Source organism: Anguilla anguilla, chromosome 15 (genome assembly GCF_013347855.1).
Source record: "Anguilla anguilla isolate fAngAng1 chromosome 15, fAngAng1.pri, whole genome shotgun sequence".
Taxonomy (NCBI): Eukaryota; Metazoa; Chordata; class Actinopteri; order Anguilliformes; family Anguillidae; genus Anguilla; species Anguilla anguilla.
In genome coordinates, this window is record NC_049215.1 from 24574324 (window position 1) to 24595088 (window position 20765).

The following is a 20765-nucleotide window of genomic DNA, read 5'->3' on the forward strand; positions in this document are numbered from 1 at the left end:
GGTGGTTCTGGCTATGACACTCACCAGGCTGCGATACTGGTTCTGCAGGAGTTTAGAGGATCTGCCGATGGAGGACTGGGAGCCCAGCGAATCGAAGGACTTGATCCGATGGGAAGAGGAGTGATGCGCACATACAGAGTCACTGCCCACGCCGATGTCTGCGGGGGAGAAAGGGTTAATTAATTAATGTCCATCACTCAGAACAGGGCTGGGCTCCATCGTACTTTAATTCTCCTAGTTTCCGTGGATAAGAACATCTGGCAAGCAAAAGCAGTGTAATGCAATTCAGTCAATTCCGGACATGAACTGAAAATCAATCCATGAATGGAAAAAGGCCTACAATAGTGGTAAGAGAACTTTTCAATTGATTAATTGGCTTGCAATACATTTCCTGAACTGGCCAAATTGAAATTGAATTGGAGCCCAACCCTGCCGAACACACAGGACCATCACCATCAACCAAAACACCCTCCCCCTTCCCAACACCCTCCCTCCTCACATAACCTCTCAGGACAACACACATTTTTCGTAGCTTTTTATTGCATTATTTCACACAATTTCCTTCCTCAAGTAAAATATCCATTTACAGGTTCCATACACCTTGTGATGTCACATTATCTCCATGGTGACCACAGTTGATTTTAGATAGGAATGGTGCAGGGACGGCTGTTAATGTATATCTGTGTGTTAGGGTTGTTAGGAGTGAGGAACACAGAGAGGTGAAAGCATGAACAGCACCACACACTCCCCCCAAAACTCCCCCACAAGCCCCTGTCCGCGTGCACATGGAGACAGCCACGCATCAGGGAGAGCAGCCACCCACGCCCACAGGACCGCAGCATGCCGCCGAATGCGCCACAAAACACCAGCGAGGTGCAAATAACCAGCCGTGACTGAGGAAGCACGTGCACGGCTGGCTTTCGCTCTCTGAAGAACCCTGTGCTTTACAGAGGGCCTGCCGGGTGTGTCTACCACGGATGTTCCGTCACGTAATCCATGTGCACTCCCACCTCGACCTTTCACCTCCACCGACCCCCGCGGCGGCCATGTTGTGCAGGGGAGAGATCACCTTCCCCTCTCAAATTCACCTGTCCAGGTACGCTTACCTGCTGTCACGTTGCTCAGCGCCACCAGGGAATTCAGCACCTTGCTGAAGTTCTGACCCTGGAAAAGGTCATTGGCCTCAAAAGTCTACAGGAGAAAGAGGAAAAAATAAGAGGCGATTTTTTGATTTGTACATGCTGTAGAAAAACATGTCGCCAGCAGGGTGGCTGAACTGCAGGACCGGTTCTCTTTGCAAATATGCCTGAAAGCATGGAAGCACACATGAAAGAAACCTGACACCCAGTCACAATCAGAAACATTCAAAATAATGATTACGAGGCTACTTTCAGAAGTGCCAATGGAAACAATGCAGGATCAAGCATTTAACCCAACTGATCCCATTCTTATATACTAGCCTATAGCCCGAAACATAACTGACTACGTTTTTTCCACATTTCAACTTCTCAATTCCCAAGTGCAGCAAAATGTTCATAAAGTATACGATATTTAGTTAGAAAGTTCTGGCACTGTGTCACAAGCAGCTGTATTCTTCCTGGTTTCAAGTTCCTTGAGCAAGTGCGGCATCCCTTGGGTCCCCGTGATGTAACCACCAGCCCACTGTGCGGTGTCACCGAAAGCAAGCCTCCCCTGTCAGCACAGGACGGGCAGAATTCCACAAGGAGACATCCATTCCACTCACTGAACCAGGCCCAGAGCTCCAGACAGAACAAACTGCCAGCCCCGCACGCTGTACTCTGAGAGATTCTACTTCTGCAGGAGAAGCTGCCATTGTGCTTGGTGCCTGCCATGCTTGAAGCTTATCAATACCAAGGTTTGTAGATTAGGTAATGATTAATAGTATATTAACATTACATGTTATTAAATAATATTTAATAACATACACTTGGTATGCTGTTAATCATTGGCGAAATTGGATAGAAAGTAAGTTGGAAGAATGTAAATTTAAGGGCACACGATGCAGGATTTCTCCTTGAAAATATTCTAAAATAGCCATGCTAGGGCATATCTATGATGCACTGGCAATCTCTGTCTTTACGCACGTACACACTGAATATGTGCACCTGTATTTGTTATTCTAAAACGAGTTTGGGATGTTTCTGGGCGTGACAGTCTTTTCAGTGTGGGGAGGGGTGGTTGTGGCTACAGAGCCTGTGTTGTGTTGTGAAGCACAAAGACAAGCCGACAACTGGTTTGGTGCTTTTATAATTTATAATAACTTTTTGCAAAGTATAAGAAATCCACTTCACTGTCGCTGCGGCATCACGCAGATGTCTAGTTTTCCAATTAGTTGCTTACTTTTCTAATTAGCCTAATGAAAATGAAATCAGTTCTCAACCTGCAGATTAAGATGATGCTGGTGTTTTCTTTTTTTGCCAGGAAAATGCAATAAAATGAAAAATGTGTACGCGTTGTGGAAATGAAAGGTTTTATTGTTTACTCCACTGAACCCCCACTCCAGCCCCTTTAGCACACAGTAATACATGGCAAAAGCACAAGAGTACTTAAAACAACCAGGTAAGCTCATCCTCTTCACAGTTGTTTTCAAGTTCACAACCAAATAGCTGTATTTTTAGTGCTGGACAGACCCCATCTAAAGCCCCACTGCTAACAGCAATTGGGCTAATCAACACCCTTGAACCCAATTCAGTTTGTTTTATGACTTCTACAAAGCCTATACAGTATAGCCTACATTTTGAGTGAAAAGATCCAGTAAAAACCCATCCTCTCTACATGGACCCAAAGTGCCATTGTTACCTGTCAGGCCGTTATTGGACTGACTATCATGTTGGAAATGACAGCCTTATATGTTAAAAACCTTACAAGCCGGGTTTGTATTCAAGCCATTCGAAAGCCAGTTCCTGTCTACCACAGCTAGGCTATACATTTCCAATTGAAGTGCACTGCTTCAAAACGAATAAAATAAAATAAACCTTTACTATTTCAATAGCAGACAGAGTTTTGGTCTCGGCTGTCTCCTATCAGCTGACGTTCGGACATCACTTCATTTCCAGACATAATTCTGCAACCTGAACACTCCCAGAAGACAACCGTGACAGTGTCTGAGGTCTGTCTACTCCTTAACCGGGACGATGGGGCTTGCGCAACTGCCGCTGGAATTAATGAGCTCCAAAAGAATGGTTACCCAGAGCAACCGGGGCAGGCCCCTCCCAGGGACAAAAGCAGGCTTGTTCGGGCCCCTCACAGCTGGCCGCGGGGGACTGCCAACGCCACAGCTAGAGGGACCGCGAAGCCGCGACGGACACGCACTTTTCACCGCCATATGTTACAGCCCAAACCAGAGAAAGGGGAGCGAGAAAGCCAACGTACATCCCTGAGTCAGGGCCACAAAGCACAGCGATGGCAAGAATACATTATCTTCACAAGCAGGTCCTCTGGGAGAGAACAAGAACCTGACTGTCAGTGACAGCCTGTGCTGTTAACAATGGCATATACCAGACCCAGTAAATGCACACATATATATTTATACATATAGATTATATATATATATATATATATATATATATATATGTATATATATACACACACACACATACACACACATATATATATGTGTATTTATGTATGGGCCAATGTGTGGGCAGCGGACATGAGAAACAAACAGTCCTTAACAGTTTCTAATTTTAGCTGTTTAATATGAAGAAAGGAAAGAGAGGGAGAGAGCATAGGAAAGATCAATACTGTCCGTCTCACAGTTGCTCATTATTTTTGTCACCTCCAGCAGTGAACCTTTCAACAGTGACTAAATAACGTCAAAACCTAGGCTTGAATCCACAGAAATAACAAGCTAACCGTAACTTTCTTTTAGGCCTTATTTACCAAGGCAATTTGCTGTCATTGCTGTCAACACAAAGTCAATAACCAGTTTATTAACATTATTCATGAGTTAGCCTAATTAACTAGTCATCCTAAAAAAGTATAAATAAATACACATAAGCATAAATTTCTATAGCTATAAAGACGATGTGCAGCAGCCTATGTGCATTTCATGTCTGTATTCTGTTAAATTGTAAGCATGAAATCCAATGGAATAAAGTCAGTTAAATATATTTATAAATATAAAATATATTACATAATATATAAATCTTTGGCAGTTCTCCATTGCAAATATGAATATGTTACAAATAGGCTACATAGATTACAAGACAACCATTTTCCATGAATATCATCAGCAAACCATGAGATATTAGGACAAATAGCCTACGTCAAGTAAACATGGTGCCAAGCAGGTCTGTATGTCATCCATTTGTGTTATTCCTATTCATTTAAGATACAGCTCCTGTTAAACTTTAAGACATTTTTTGGGCATTCTGTGTTTTCAGTGTTGTTTCAAAGCACAAATTTCCACACCACTTTCATCTGCGCTACATGCATGCCAACCTTTTTATCCATAATGACAAACCTGAGGCTTTGTTTCCTATAAGACTGATGTGCTTTTATAAATCATGATAAGATATTTTATTTTCATGGGAGCAGGTTTGCCTGTGAGTGGGTGCAAGCTATAGGCTAAACATTATAAGTAGGAAGATCAGATCAAGGAATAAAACCAATTTGACACACAGGTCTGCTTGTCAGATTAATCATTCTTGATTTTATATTTAGAATGCTATAAAAATGCATCCAGAACAGTGCTTGTATATATGCCTCTGGAATTACAGGGGTTGCATTTATCATTCAGTCTTATAAATCTTGTAAATAGTGGATTTAAGTCATTGGTTCCAGGTATCAGGGAAAGAAACATGGAGCAAAAGGTCAAATAATTTTTTTTTTTTAGCATGCATCTTGGTGCTCTTTTCAGGACTAGTTATTTTCTTTGAGTTTGTCTGTGACTCTTCTGGTAATCTGACTGAATGTTTTAGTTCACCCTGTCTGTTCAATGTCCTTACCATTTTTCATAAAAAAATTGTGAACAGTTGCTATATCTTGACAACATATTATATTTCAATATGTATTAACAGCATCTTCCATTTCCGTAAAGGGCAACGCATTCATTTAAGCTTTCATTTTTTTTTGTTGAGTTGAATTTTAGAATTTTCATTGATCGTTCAACACCTATGAGCGAATGACTTTGTTTTAATAGTGTGTTCTTCCATGGTATAGCATGGATAAATCTGCTTCTGGTGTTATGGATTAGGCAGCAGTCGACCCTCTCATTGCCCCATCCATCATCTAACGTTCCTGTTATATTTGTTTCTGTGTTTATCACCATTTCATTTCATGCTCTGTAAAGAAACAGGAAGTGAACCTATTCAGTGGTTATTTACAGTGGCCTGTTAAAATCTCTAACCCACAGGGGCTTGAAAAGCAATATAAGAAAAGACAAACGACAGTGTTAACACATAGCATGAGCGTGCATAATGCATACAAGCAGTGAATCAATGCTGCCACAGGAAGACATTTAAGGTCAAAACTACTAGATTTTTCTCTCCGTGCAGAAATGTCTCCTGTTATTTGTGTGCGTCGGGCTGTGTGTGTGTGTGTGTGTGTGTGTGTGTATTTACAATTGAAGATCTGTGCTCTGCAGCTCAGATAACCAAAAACCCCAGTCTATGAATGTCATACAATCACACAAGATATTTGCATACACCTGCATGGGTCATAGACCAGCACAGAGGAAACTGAGGAGGTAGCGTGTCCGAACCAAATCGGTGTCTTGGCTAAATCCCAGCTATGGGCGCTGTGCAATGAGACCCAGTGCAGAGTTCTGGGATGGCCTCAGTCTTTCCCACAAGTCTGAAATGTATTTGTGGTGGTAGTGTGACGGGTGGGGGGGGGGGGGCTTGGTCTGTGACCCATCGGCACAAAAATGGTCCAGTACACACATTAAAATACATGTATTTAAATAAATGTAGCCTATTTGACATATTAAAGTGATATGATAAACAAATAACAAATTATCTACATGTCATCTTTAATATTTATTTATTGGATTACCCCCACCTCCCCTCTATCATACCTGCTGAGCAAACGCACAACATATTAGTAGTCTAAACTAGTCTAAAGCTAAAGTATAGTCCGTCTTTCTAAATGCGACAGTCCGAAGAGAAAGCAAATTTTAATCTTCCCAATTTCCAAGTGGCCAGGACAACTTTGTGTGTGTTAAAATTGGTAGGCTAATGTTACAAGCATGCTGCATTGCTACCAATACAGCACAACTGCGGATTTCATTCATAGGATTCCAAAGTCAGAGAGTAATTAGGCCTACACAATAAGCAGAAAAGGAGAAAGCTTTACTTTGTCTGTGCTGGTAAGACAGTTGCGATTGTGGGCCAGTTAGGGGGTGGGGGATGGAATAGGTAAATTAATAAGCAATCAAATGTCCTTGAACAATAATCAGAAATGTGAAAAAAACTTGGGTTACTTGTTACATTTACAAACAAGTGCCTAGATTTTCCTTTTTTAAACAAGACCAAAAGACTGCAACCTGCGACTTAATTTGTTTTAAAGCAACTTTGGAAAAACGAGCAGTAAGTTGAGTGTAATGAACAGACCTGGCCACTGCAGCGCATGTGTGATTCTATAGCCTACAGCCTAGGCCTACATTCTCTTCTCACTCAAGCAGAATAAACAGGGCGAGTGCGGATTGCTAGCTAGCGAGTGCAGATTGCTAGTTAACTGGTCGAGGATGGCGTCCTGTTCATAGACGGATAAAAACAATATAAAATTGTAAAAATGGGCCTCCAAGCGCATTTGAGCACCCATTAAATTTATTTGGGCCTACGTGTGGGAAACACTGGGCTGTACACCTTCTCATGGGGGCCTGGGGGAATTTCTGCAGACTAAATCCTGGAGACAGGGCTCCAGTTTGAGATCCCTGTGCTTCAATGTTTCATGATGGTTGTGTATGTGGAAAAAAAGATGGAGTTTGTTCATCGCTCGTTGCCCAAAGAAGCATTTTTTGGGTGCGGATTTAGCAGAGGTTTTGATCATTCATTGAGGTGAATATGGCACAGCCGTGCCAGCGATGTAGTATCGGGGATTAGGGAAATGGCCTAACTGAAGAGGCTTGCGGGTTTGATTCCCAGTACCATTGCGCCCTTGAGCAGAAGCATCTAACCTGAATCGCTTCAGTAAATATCTAGCTGCATAAATTAATTGCCTGTTTTCAAAAACACAAGCTGTTTTAGTCTGTCTGGATAAGAGTGTTTACTGACTGACTGCATACAATGTCAAGTAATGTAATTTATGGGCCACACCCACAGGGTGGAGCAGCGGACAAGGAGCAGCCAAGAACAGCCCCAGGTTAGTGTGCTGGTACTTTCACTCTGGTTACCAGGGCAGAAGTCATGTTCTTTTTTTTTTGGCAGCATGGCACTCTCAGCCAACTCAGTCACTGAAAGAGCAATGGTGCTATCAGCCACCAACCACACAGTGCACTCATTGAGTAATTACAACTGCCACACCATAGTCCCTTTCTCTCCACATTCTCTGTCCATCTCTTTTTCATGGTCACTGTTTTATGCTATAATTGAGTTGTTACATTACAGTGCATTCTGAGTGACAGGAAACATTTGCACTCCTTACCACTAACCAAGGAGCACAGTTGAAATGTTAATGTTAAATGTAAACTCAGAACTGTTATCAGGAAGCACTTTTTTGTACAGTGATTTCAATGCATGGAATAGCTTGACAGATCATGCAGTACAGGTAGAAATATGTTCAAGTCCAGGCCTGATACAGTGCTGGTTATTCTGTACTGTAAATAACTGCAGCATTTCCCATACATTGACTTTATTTAGGCGGCCCGCCAAAGTAGATTGTCCCAGCCCTAAAAGATTTTTTTTTTGTATTTAGTTGCTACTTTTCCCCATCAACAGTTTCCAGTTCAGAGCAAATGTGGTTCAAAATGTCCTTTCCCAGAGCAGTATGCGCACTGAAGAACTGGTGCCATCATTGATTTTGGGATGAGACTACTCATATACCACACGGTCTGTAGTAGAGTACCACAGTGACTTTTTTAAATGTATTGTGTCACTAGTGCAAACACCCACTCACCCCATACACACCACTACCCACTATTAAAATTTTTCTAGGGGAAACACTGGACGGTAGATGATAGCCTGTACTCATCAAGCAAGGTAGTCTTATGGTGTCTGCTTATGTTAAACTTATGTTACAATTTCTGGCTTCAAGCAATGAAACGGTATTTCAACCTGAAAGGTGAAAGTTTTCACACCTCAGGGAGACATCTCAGAAGGTGGTTAGTGACAGTATATTATCCAGCAGCAAACAGAAAAAACTGAACAGACCCAATGGTAATAACACTTCAGTTGCTGTGGGATAAACTAATGAATATTCCTATAAGTTTACAGAAAGAAGCAGAACTGTGGAAAAGAAACTGGGACTGAGATAAAGGCCACCGTCATCACTCCCTTGAGTTAGGTACTTAACCTGCATTGTTTCACCAAACAACCAGATCAGGGCTCAATGCACAAGGTTTTAGCCACCAACACGGTATGAATATACAACAGGTTGTCTGTTACTACCACGTCACAGTTGTGTAAAATGTGACTGAAGGTACTGGCCTAACTTCTTAACTTGGAACTGTTCCATACAGCGGTGGTTGTCTCTTGCTGTTACTATATAGGCCTAAATAAAAGTGAGTTTTCCATTTAGTGCTGTACTATAGCAGACAGATATGTTCATGAAATCTAGCCCATAAATGTGCCTTTTTACATTTAATCCAATGTTTGTAATAAAACTACTATAGGGGGGAATGGTGGTCTCTAAATCAAACTTTTACAGGGACAACTCATCCAAAACAACATGCTCAACATTTCACCATATTGGGTTTCCTTGGGACAAAGACTAAGTACAGGTCATATTGTCATATTGTTTGTGATGAGTACTAAATTGCTGATTTAGGAAGCAGCATTTATGGCATGCAGACCATATTTCCTTTTCATTTTCACACTGTTTTTCTGTCCTGCACCTGCATTTAAGCCATTGGACACATGTATCATCTTTGGTTATACATGGAATTTGAACCTGTATGTTTCTGCTCAGAAGTCAAAGCCACAAACCACCGTAACTCTGTGATCTTGCACCCAAAACACTAGCCTACTTCCTACAACACCGTTCTTTCAAAAAGCACCTGCTCACAAGGGTGTCATTAGCACCGACAGGCACCTTCATCCTCAGATATGCCAAACCACCGAAACCGCACCGTCTCCTAATGTCCTGACTGTAAAGTGGGTGACACATTTGCCCGACTGCCCTAAACCTTAGAGAATGCATACTCGGACACACGAGTGGAGGGGGATTAGTCATCTGAAGCGATTAGCTAAGTAATTAAGGTTAAAGAATGAAACAGAGCCACTCAGTGGGATGCCTGGGGGCACGGTTCCCTCCAGCCATCTGTAAGGTCAGCGTATTCCGTGATACATGCCATTTTTCAGCTCTCTAAACATGTCTCTTTACATTAGCCACCTCAGTACAGCCCTAGCTAACCTCTCCTCGGCTACAGCTAGATCATAATTCCAGTGGAGCAGAGCAAGTGATTACGTTGCATTATATCATGGGAGATAGGCTCCTGAGCAAGTGAAAAAGTAGAGCTGCACACCATAAACATGAACATATTTTGTTAGAACAAAGTTGTTGGCAGAGGGTAGCATAACTACCAAAGATGTACTATTGCGCACCCCTAGTACAGGTACCTCTACCCTCAGTGCCATAAGGCTGACCAAAATTTAGTAAAATTCCAAATCCTCCAGTTGATAATCTGACCAGAAGAAATAGGATAATCTAAAAAGGCAAAGATGCGTCCTTATTTTTCTATGCAGAGTCCAACGCCACTGGCAGTAGAAATCAAAAGCAGTAGCCTAGTTCATTCATCAAAAATCAATCAGCACTTGGTCATGGACATCTAACATTGACCTGGACAGATTTATAAAGGTACAACACATTTCCCATATGAGAAAGTAGCTAGGCTATAGTAAAAACAAAAAAACACCAACACAAACCAGGTAGCTTTTGAGTTTTCTTAGAACTTTTCACTGAATATGATGTGACCGATTGCAAAATCATACAACACTAACATTTAAAATAATGAAATAGTTTAAGACAAGTCACATATCTTTTGAATGACAGCCTATGCATGAATATATTTCAACCCCCTTAAATATATCGTGTGGACGATACAAGCCAACGAATCAGTCAAAGGTGTTCCAACTTAAACTGCTTAACCTACTGCATTTTTCGGGTAATTAATGTCTTATGAACAGAGAACATGGGTGGAAGCTATATTCTGACCTGAGGATATATTAATGAAGCTACTGAGATTAACGAACATTCACAGGAACGCTACGACAACGCCCGCAAAACAAGGGATTTGTCACCACTGCTATAAGCTATGAACACACTGTATTGATAGAGCAAGGCGGTTCAGCCATCCAATTGCTTAGACTGTGTGCTGAAATCAACCGTGCAGCTAACGTTATAGGCCTGTAAAATCGCTTCTGTTCACGGTTATCAACCAAAATTCACCAATGGTTCTATGTTATTGCACAAGCCACCCAAATTAATTCAAATGCAGATTGCGATAGCAACAACTAACAAGCAACTTCGAAAGATACAGTAGCCCTATTATTCGTGGTTAAGACTTCCACCCACGGGATAATGCCCGTATACAGCGTATGATTGTTTATTGAACAAGCATCGACCCACCGCACAACACGTTGTTACATTTACAAAGTAGAATACGGAGGATATACAGTGTAGAATAACGTAAAACGTGGTCACTTACCTCTATGCGAAAGATTCCGCAGCCTTTGAGAAACTCCCTGATGTTAGCCAAGCACTCGGTGTCGTTCCTCGGTTCCTGGTAAATCTGCGTGGGGAGAAAGCGAATTCTGAAACAAATCCCGATCCGTACTTACACCCCGTCTTCACTTTTCCCTCCCTCTCCAGAAACTCGATAATCAACGGGCCGATTTGTGCGTCTTTAACATAGACCGTAAAAAATGGTGTTTAATGTCTTTCCTCGCAAATCAAGCACCTTTTCTCGTGGGAAGTGTGTACTGGAGCAAAGGAAATGACGTTCCCTAATACGATTCCGTAATAACTGTGGCAGGCGTAGGGAGAGCGTTGATAACAGTTTTGGCAGGAGGTGTAAACCATAGGCTATCTCTGTACTGTAGAACCAGATGCAATTTCACTAAATGACTTAAAATTTTATAAAAATCGAGCATTATAACTTACTTACTACGTTGCCCTGCTCAAATGTTTCAAGACTTGAAGGATCTTATAGATTTTTTCAAGTCCAAGCAAGATATATGAATAAAACCACCTGCACCTTAAAGCAGAGTACGTGCGTGAGGTTTCTTTTATGTATATTTTTCTGAAACAGGGCCAGCATTATAGTAACAAGATGAACTACTTATAGGTTTTCTACCCTCAAATACAAGCAAGACATTTTAAACTGCAAAAAAGTACACATTGTGAGGTATCTTTAGATGGATAGGCTATTTTATCAGATTAGTAAAATAGTTGGGCATGCATTTTGTTTTATCTTTTGTATGGAATTAATCACGATTTGTGATTCCTCCAAATACGAGAAAATTACATGCGTTGCAGGGTCTGGTAAATAGACTTCAAATCCAGGCAACATATTTGAATATAACAACCAGCATCTTGAGCGGATTGTTCACTTTCTGGAAGCAATATTTATTATTTCAGGTTTAATATATGTTTTTGACTGATTCAGACAGTCTTTGTTACAGTTTACAAAAGTTGTTAGATAACCATAAGGCTTCACAATGGCTGGTAAAGGGACTTTGACAGGCTTGCCATTAAAAGGAAGAAAATACACTTCAAGTCCCTTTACAGCAGTTTCAACAGTAACATTATGCCTCTACAGGATGTTCATTTGTATATTACCTGATTTTTTAAATAACATCTTGTGACATCTTCAGTTCAAGGGATTGCAGTTTCAGTATTGATTGCATTCTGAGACTTAAGAGTATGAACAGTACTACACATGTATTGCTTTATAAAAGGTAAAACATATGAGAGAAATGCTTCAAACCAGCAACAAATTGACAGGACTGAAAATAGTTCCTGCATGTGAAATTCCAACTTGTGGGGATAAAAATGACAAAACATGTCGGTTTCACAAAATACCTTTAAACCATCCACCCATTCTCCCACTTATCCTGGTCAGGGTCACAGTGTGTGCTGGAGCCTATCCCAGCATTCATTGGGCGAGAGGCAGGAATCTTTCGCAGGACACACACACCATTCCCGCACACACTCATACCTATGGGCAATTTACAGTCTCCAATTAGCTCACCTGTATGTCTTTGGACAGTGGGAGGAGGCCGGAGTGTCTGGAGCAAACCAGCACAGAGATTGTCGAACATAATTGTATCTTTCATTTCAATTTGTAAGCAACTTGGTACATGTCAGGCTTGCAAGCATAGGCATTGTGACAGCTGCCCCTTGGCCAAGCCGGCTGTGTCTAAACCATGCCACTCGGGTCCATAACCTTGGGGGTGAAGAGCTTTCACCACAACTGAGAAGAAAGAAAAACTGATTTGTGCATTTACAGTTGTGTGCAATAAAATGAATGTGCTCTTGAATTATAACATCTTTGTACAAGCTGCTTGACATTACTTGAAGTGCACTGTATTTTCTTGCTTTAAACCGTGAACCTGTCGAAGCCCCTACCTGTATATTAGCTATTGTAAAGAGGACAGGTAGTGAGGACTGTCATCAAGATGAGTGTTCTGAGGATTTGTTTTTATGTTAATTTCTGCTGACTTTTTTTATGCGCTCTCATAAAACAATTTGATGTGTCAGATTTGCAGATTTATTTATTTATTTATCTTTTTTTGACACAGAGAGAAGAATTTCTGTTATTTGTTAAAACAGGGCCAAAACTGGACCAGACATAGCCATAACCTGGGGTTGCCAACTGTGCCTACACCGGGCCATAATGATTCCAGCCCTGACAGTCAGCCAACTGGCACGTTGCCAGAAGAGGCCAGAGTCGTATGCTATCTGGGCAGTTCAGTAAACGGAACTCTTGGGTTTTGTAGGGTACAACTATTGTTCTTGTTCAGCTGGGTATGGTCACAGTATGTAAGATCATATACTGGCAATCAACAGAATTGCCTCTCGGCCCTCAAGGTGCCTGTAGGCCTAAGCACACATGTTGAACTACACTGCTATTTTTAATGCTGTATCAACATTATTATCCTGATGAAATGCATTGTTTCTGCTATTTCAACTACAGAATCAAATGGATTTTTAGCTGAAGTGTAATTTTCCTCCATGTATGAAATTGTTGTTAATAAGACTAAATATTGGTTTTTACTTTTTTCAGAAAAAATAATAATTCAGCCAGAGATACTTTTGTTTTCTTGTTTGCTTGTGCATGATCTCATTTGGAGAAGGACACCAGTCCTAAGTGTGGTTAAATAAAAATAAAATAAAAGACCAATCAAGGTTGAAAATGGATACAGGTTACAGAAAAATGTCTTGAACGTAATTGAATTTATAGGCTAAGATCAGCACATTCAGATCATGTTACACAAATAAAACAGATGGCCAAGCTCTAAAAAGGACCAGAAGTAGTCTACAGTGCATAATGGACCCAGTTTAAACAATATACAAGCTAAATGAAATATGGCAGTTCCACTAGCGCTGAGTGTGGGGGGCATTGGTCAGACAATCCCTCAACAATTATCCTGGGACAAACTGGCCCCCAAATATTCAGGAAAATGGGTACTAATATCTATGTGTAACATTACACACTAAAAGTGATGGTAGAGCACTCAGTTTTACCTCTTCCTTCCTCCATCGGACACATATGGATCTAATATAGAGTAAAGTGCATTTCTGAAAGCATCCAATCATAGCTATCCGTGTCTGTCAACACAGATTTTGTCTGGACATAAATCTGGTTGACTAAAAGTCAGGATAAACAAACAAACAGCTCAAGTGAACTGAGAAAACAGATATTCATCCTTCCTTGAGGTAGTAGTTTAATGAACCTCCAGCATTGTCGCTAGCTGGGTAATTACCTTTAATGTATGGTCCACGCAAAGCAATTTAAAATCTGTCCTCATATCTTGCTTTATGGTGTTCAAAACGGCAAATGTCAGTTGCTACCTGTAGCTTTCTACAGGTATTGTTGATTAAAACAAAGGGCAGAGAAACTCATCCTTAAGTCTGCTGAAGCTTTGTTTTGTTTCTTGGTGGAATTGATACTGTATGTAAGCCTATCTGGTTGCATTCTGGAATGGATGTCTCGTATTTCTCGTATGGGTTTATGGCTGTGTGTCAGCTAGCTAATGTGCACTCGTTTATAACAAATAAAGCTGCTCCATCATTCTTGTCATTACAGTAAAGAATATAACAGTAAAATATACTTTTTATTCCAACGTAAATTGGCAGTGTTTAGCATAACACCCCCCCCCCCCACTGAACCCCACTGGAATCTGTGTACAAGGCATACATAGATCCAGAAGTTTCCAGGCTACAATGGGCAAATTTATGCTCTTTCAGCCAAAGTAAAGGTTCAGCAACTGCGCTTAACACCCATCTGTGTTCTACATGAGAGTTATAAATTGTCCAAGTGTCTTTCTCCCTCAAGTGGAACACGATAGTGTGAGTAAAGGGAGTCGAGTGACACTCCAGACAATCAGGGCACCACCTTCTTATCTGACAAGAACTGCATCTCACTAGACAGACACTCCAGACCACAGATAAGACATTCGTGCAAGCTGAGTGCAATTCCAGCATTCTAAATTTTACTCTTGGCCCTTTTGTGTCATCTCTGGCTCTAACATTAAGAGATGATTAATACGTGTCAGGGGTTCCAAAACTGAATGTCCTCAGCAAAATGGAAATAATGTATAGTTTCCCTTTTTTCCCTGAATATACTGTGTTTATTTCCATATTTCCTCATTTTCATTTTTTTAGACTTTAAGATAAAATTTAGTCTTAAAAAACAGTCTGGTCTTTATGCTCTTGGTAATACTGTGATTACTGTAGTTAATCATCAGGTAGTTTTTTCCATGCCTTTGAAGACTGAACTGAGAAATAAAATTTTGAAAAGCCTTTAATGTTGTGCAGGGTACAAGTAACACCAATGACAAAAAGGGTGCTGCAAGCATCCTTTGAGTGAAAAAAAAAACTATGAAAATACAGTAAACTCGCATTTGTTTGGACTCATTAAGTTAAAAGGTTGAATTAATATTGCAAGTTTAGAGTGACAAAAATGAAACACATTTCAAGACATATTACAATTCCAAATACAACCATTCCTGTAGACAAATATGGAACCCTTCAATTCATATTTAAATTATTCATTTTTTATTTTTGTCACGCATTTCGTTTGTTAGAGCCTACATTTCAATGCATTGTGGTGGTCTCTTGAAGGCCAGAACTTTTTTAATTCTAAATGTAGGGAGAGGAGAGGACCGACTGCAGTTTCTGGCACACAAAGTCACCACCTAAGCCCAAATTTGAGCCAGGAAAAACCCTGAGGGGGCCTTGAAATGTAAAAGTTTGTAAAAGTGCTATATACAATATACAATTTAGGAATTTGGCAGGCACTTCTGGCCAAAGCAACTTCAGTGAATTTATCATGGTGAAAACCATCTTAATGTAATTTGTGAATATACTGTGCCATCACTACACAATAACAAACTGCTGTGTCCGTGGATTGGCTTGTGGATTGCTAATAATGAACAAATTAATATAAAATTCAGCAAAGTTATAGGCTATGTTTGGACATTTATAAACATAATCCGTTTCATGGTTTTTATTTATTTATTTTTTATACAATAATTCTTAAGTGGAATGTATAAAGAGAATGCATGGATTTACTAAATGACGTAAGGATATAGTTCTGGGCAGTTTCTCAGAAATGGAAGATTGTGGTCGTTTGAATGTTACGTACGGCTATAGGGACATCTCCTCAATTCTACACAATTACCTGTTATTGTCCGAGATAATTTAACCGAGGGACCCCATGAGGGACAACACGTTTAAAAACAACTCTGTTCCTTTAAATTTTTAGGGTCGTCCTGTTCGTGTGATTTTGCAGTCAATGGCGGCCCAAGCATGTGCACTGCTTGCTGTGAACCCGTAATAATGAAATATTCTGTTAATCCGAAACGAAATGGGACCCTACATTAATATAATATGTTCATGCGAAACCATATACGAACTATGTATGTTTACAATGAGACGTGAAAAAAACATATACTATTTCTTTTGTGTTCGCCCTCTTACAAAATCATCCATTTTTTCCAATTTGTGTCAAAATATGCGGACAAGTCGCATTTTCCTTGGCCGCTTTGATACACTATTGCAGTTGGCAAAATAGGATGTCTACGCTGGAGCTACGCTTGTGACTCAGGACAATTTATTGTTAGGCTACCTTTAAAAAAATGGAAAACCATTTCCCACAAACAAATTCATGAACATCTGTGCCAACATATTCGAATGCCGTTTCTGGACAATAGTCAGTGTACACGTGACCCTAAAAATAGTCCAAATGCGACGTTTAATTTGAAAAAGATGCGCTTTTGTCACATTATATTTTGGCATATGAAACACATAAGCACTGAACGCGCGTATACAGTAATCATAAATTGTCTTACTTTATCGATACATCCAGGGCGCAGTCGTTCCAACAGCTTACATAGGACCACTCCATCTTTGAGAGATGATTGCAGAAATCCTTCTGGATCCGAGATGGTCTTTTTCGGCGATTCCAGGACCCCAAGCGTTATGAGCCATGTTACCGTCTGTTCCGCCGAATTCATTGCCACATTCACGATGTAGATCCAGCAAGGGGTTAATTTAGCAAAAATAACAGATATTTGGTATAAATGTGTCTTCAAGTGTGATGTTTTTAAATTGCAAATGCTTTCTTTCCAGTCTACATTTGTGCGCGATTTGGGAGACGGACCGTGAGTGATCCTTGAGCCGACTAGCTTCAGTTGACGATTCGCTTTTGAATATCTAGCGGGTCTAGTTTCCCCCCCTGGCAAGCTGTCAAATGCCTTTCTCTGTTATACACTCAACCTTCATTCTCTGCCACACGAGACCTTCCGGCAGATGACATCGCATTCATGGGAAATCTACCCGGTCACTAAATTGTCTTTGAAGGAGTGGATTTGAATTCCCGTTGGTTATTTCGTCATAATTTTCCATGATTTCCATATGTGGTTTGTAGACAGGAAGATGTCCAGCTTCCTGTCTACAAACAAGGTATTTTTGGTCAGCAGTTTACATGCACATAATAATAATAATAATAATAATAATAATAATAATAATAATAATAATACGTTTTATTTATGGAGCACCTTTCTCAGACCCATGGTCGCTTTATAAAAACATAGAACAGGTAAAATGCATAGATATCCAGATAATTAAAACCATCAAACCAAGAACAAAAAATATAAATAAAAATAAAACAATGTACAGACAGTAAGATGATATGGAATCATAAAGCAGCAAAACACTAAAGAGATAAGAGGTGGAAGAGGGAGTGTGCAAGAGCATTGTTAAGAAAGGGTATGTGTATGGTAGTGCTGGAGGAAGAGGTATGTTCGGTTTTGAAGGAGGAGAGACTTCTGCATTCATGGAGGTATTGTAGTAAGGTGTTCCAAAGGCTGGGGGCAGTGGCACTAAATGATCTAGCTCCCATGGTAGACAGTCGTTTTTGTGGAATGGAGAGCAAACCAGTACCAGAAGATCTGAGTGAGTGGATTGGTGTTCAGAGGAGTTCAGAGAGGTATGAAGTCCATTTAGTGTTTTGCATGTAATGATGAGTTTGAACTGAATACAAGCAGTTATGGGAAGGCAGTGGAGCTGGTGGAGAACAGGGGTGATGTGAAATGAATTCCTTGTATGAGTAAGTAGTCGGGCTGCTGAGTTTTGGATGTATTGGGGGGGGGGGGGGGTGATTGAGGGAGGTTTATAGTAGCAGTAGGAGTAGTAGTAGTAGCCTCGTATTAGCAGTAGTAAGAGAAGTGTCACTTTCATTCTTTTTATTCTTAATAATAAAAATTGTTTTTCTTGGGTGGCATCAGCTGAAGTTGCCAAGGGGATGAAAAGCAATGTGGAGTTGGCTTATTTTCTGTTGGACCTGTAAGCATTGTTCCCTCTGGCTATCCGGCTGGCTATGTTAGGTTGGGTACTCAGGATGAGTGGGCGGGGTTGAAGACAGAGGAAGAGACTTCTTTGATTGTAAACCGCAGAACAGCAAGGCTAAAAAGCCAGCTTAGCATGGCTTTAGCTATATGAGATAGCTCATCATGCTGACAAAAAGAACGGCCATTGATGTGGTCTGTGCATATTTTTAGTTCTGTTCTTTGTCCCCCTCTTCTGTCAGTGCAGCAAACCACAACGTAATATGTACTTCAATGTGAATTCATTACAACACTGTGTAGGCTTCATAAAATCAGGGCATATATATTTAGACAAAAAAAAAAAACCCCACCAGAGAAGGAAATACGTTTGAAGTCGTGATACATTTTCATTTTCAATCACGCAGGTTCAGCATTTTGACCCACAGGTATCTGGGAAACTCCTGATCTATGGAAAAAAGTATTTACACAGATTTGTGCTACAATGCTACACACAGGCAAACATAGCTACATGTACTTGATAAGAAGTATAAAACAGAATGTATTATTGTATCTACAACCTTCTCATGTGTGCTCATGTGACACTCCTCATCTCACTTCACTGCCTACCTGATACAAATTGTCATCAAATTTAAAACCTTGGTACTAAGCTTGCAGGGCAGTAAATGGAACTGGTCCAATATATACGTCCAATCAATGTTAAAACCCAAGGGTTTTAAGGCTGTGCAAGGCAACTGGCTATCCCCTCCTGTGTGGTAGCTTTTCTCTGTCAGGATGTCTGATTGCGCCGACAAACAAATTGAATCATTGCCTATCTTCTGAAACAGATTGATGACCTTCTGTATCTTTTCAGGCAAAATTTTGGTTCCCCTGACACACCCAAACATAATGCTCTTACCTTTGTCGCTAATTCAGGGCATGGTTTTTTGTGTTTTTAGATTATATTTAGATGAACCTTGGGCTTTTCATGGATGTATTCTAAGTATTTCTTCAGGTTCTCGGTTAGCATAGTTAACTTGCACTAATGTTTTAGTGATGTCTCATCTTTACATTACTCGCTGGTATGGGAATTTTGTTTTTTGCTTATATGAATCAGGTGAATGCACACTTGTTAATTATAAGTAAGTTCCTCTGCATAAGAGCATCTGCTAAAGGAATGTAATGTAATGAGACCAGGCATTGAATTCAGAATAGGTCCTGGAATGTCAGAGATGTTTCTAGATTTAAATCCATTTGAGCTTGATTTTTTTTGCACAGTTGAACAATTGTTAAGAATCTGAGCCTCAATATTCAGTCTGAAAGGTGAAACACTTTGTGTGCTCAGCACATGGTCACCTGTATTCATTAAGCCTAACATTTTTAAAAATATTACGTGAATCATCTCTTCATTGAACTTTATATTTCACTCTACAAGCTTGTGTTTAATTAAAAAAAAAAAATATATATATATAGTGCAGTACTGATAATTGCATTAAACCCAATTGGCAAGAAAGACAGCCTCCCATCTCTCTGCAATCTAAGGTATGTTATGTTACATATAAATGATTAGCAGAAAGTAGTCCGCATTGAAAGACCACAGGAATGATTCTGACTTTCTTTCCATTGTGTTTCTGTGATTCCTGGAGAGATGAAGAATTAACAAGGCAGTGAAATCCAGTCAGCTACATTAACCAGATGTCTGTCATTGAGCTGGACAGTCCAGTTTTGAGCCAGCTTTCCTTGCAGCCTCCTGCCAGACATATATTTGTCCGATATTTGTGAAGTTAATGTACAAAATGGAAATAAACAACATGTCATGTTTCTAAATCTTATTTGCTCAGATCTACATCAAATAAATTTACACTTAATTGGTATAAAAAATGCAATTTCAGCCCACTGGGCACGTGGGTTTGCTTCGTGGGTACTCCAGTTTCCTCCCACAGTCCAACGACATGCATGTAGGCTAATTGGAGACTTCAAATTATGCATAGATATGAGCGTGTGAGTGAATGGTAAGTAAATGGCGTAGTTTCCCAGCTACTTATTATAATAAGAAAATACCATATTCATAAGAAAAAATGGTCTAAAGCTAAACCAAACTTATATATATACATTATCTTAGTGAATTTACAGAATACAGCACCATTTAAGTCTCTTACAAAATAAAAGCAATAAAGACACAATTATTATTTTCTTATAATTTTACCCCTGGTAAAATTTTGTATGATATTTATATATTTTTGTTGTTCTTGGATTATTATGTTATCTCCCTGGTTTTTGTCTATGGTATGTAAAGAATAAACGACTTGTATGTCAATAAATTCGTAAATAAATATAATAACTTTTCATGGAGTAATACCAGTTAATTGAGTAATGAATACTTATTCTTGGTCTGCGTTACGCTCTATGGTTTTCAGCTTCAGCCATAGAACGAACGGAGGAACTGGAGAGGGTAGGCGCAGAGCCATAGCTCTGGGTAGGAGGAGCCATGCGGGTGAAGCCAAGGAAGTAACGGGAAACAGCCTCTAATTGCGCATGCTTGAGAGCAAAAACGCTTGCTGTTCATGAATTCAATGTAGAAATCCAAGGTGATTT

General features: G+C 40.1%; 1 protein-coding gene across 2 annotated transcripts in view; it reads right to left on the reverse strand.

The window, feature by feature from the left end:
* The window catches only part of LOC118214328 (rho guanine nucleotide exchange factor 7-like), a 37506-nt gene extending 20224 nt beyond the window's left edge, over positions 1-17282 (reverse strand). Inside the window, exons 1-4 of one of the 2 annotated variants that reach the window (XM_035394217.1) lie at positions 16698-17282; positions 10829-10912; positions 1107-1191; positions 25-158 (exon numbers count right to left, since the gene is read on the reverse strand). In XM_035394217.1, the coding sequence (XP_035250108.1) occupies positions 25-158; positions 1107-1191; positions 10829-10912; positions 16698-16862 (468 nt within the window). In that variant the 5' untranslated portion in view covers positions 16863-17282. The remainder of the gene's footprint in view (positions 1-24; positions 159-1106; positions 1192-10828; positions 10913-16697) is intronic. The other variant, XM_035394218.1, reaches the window with a different exon arrangement.
* Positions 17283-20765: the final 3483 nt, after the last annotated feature.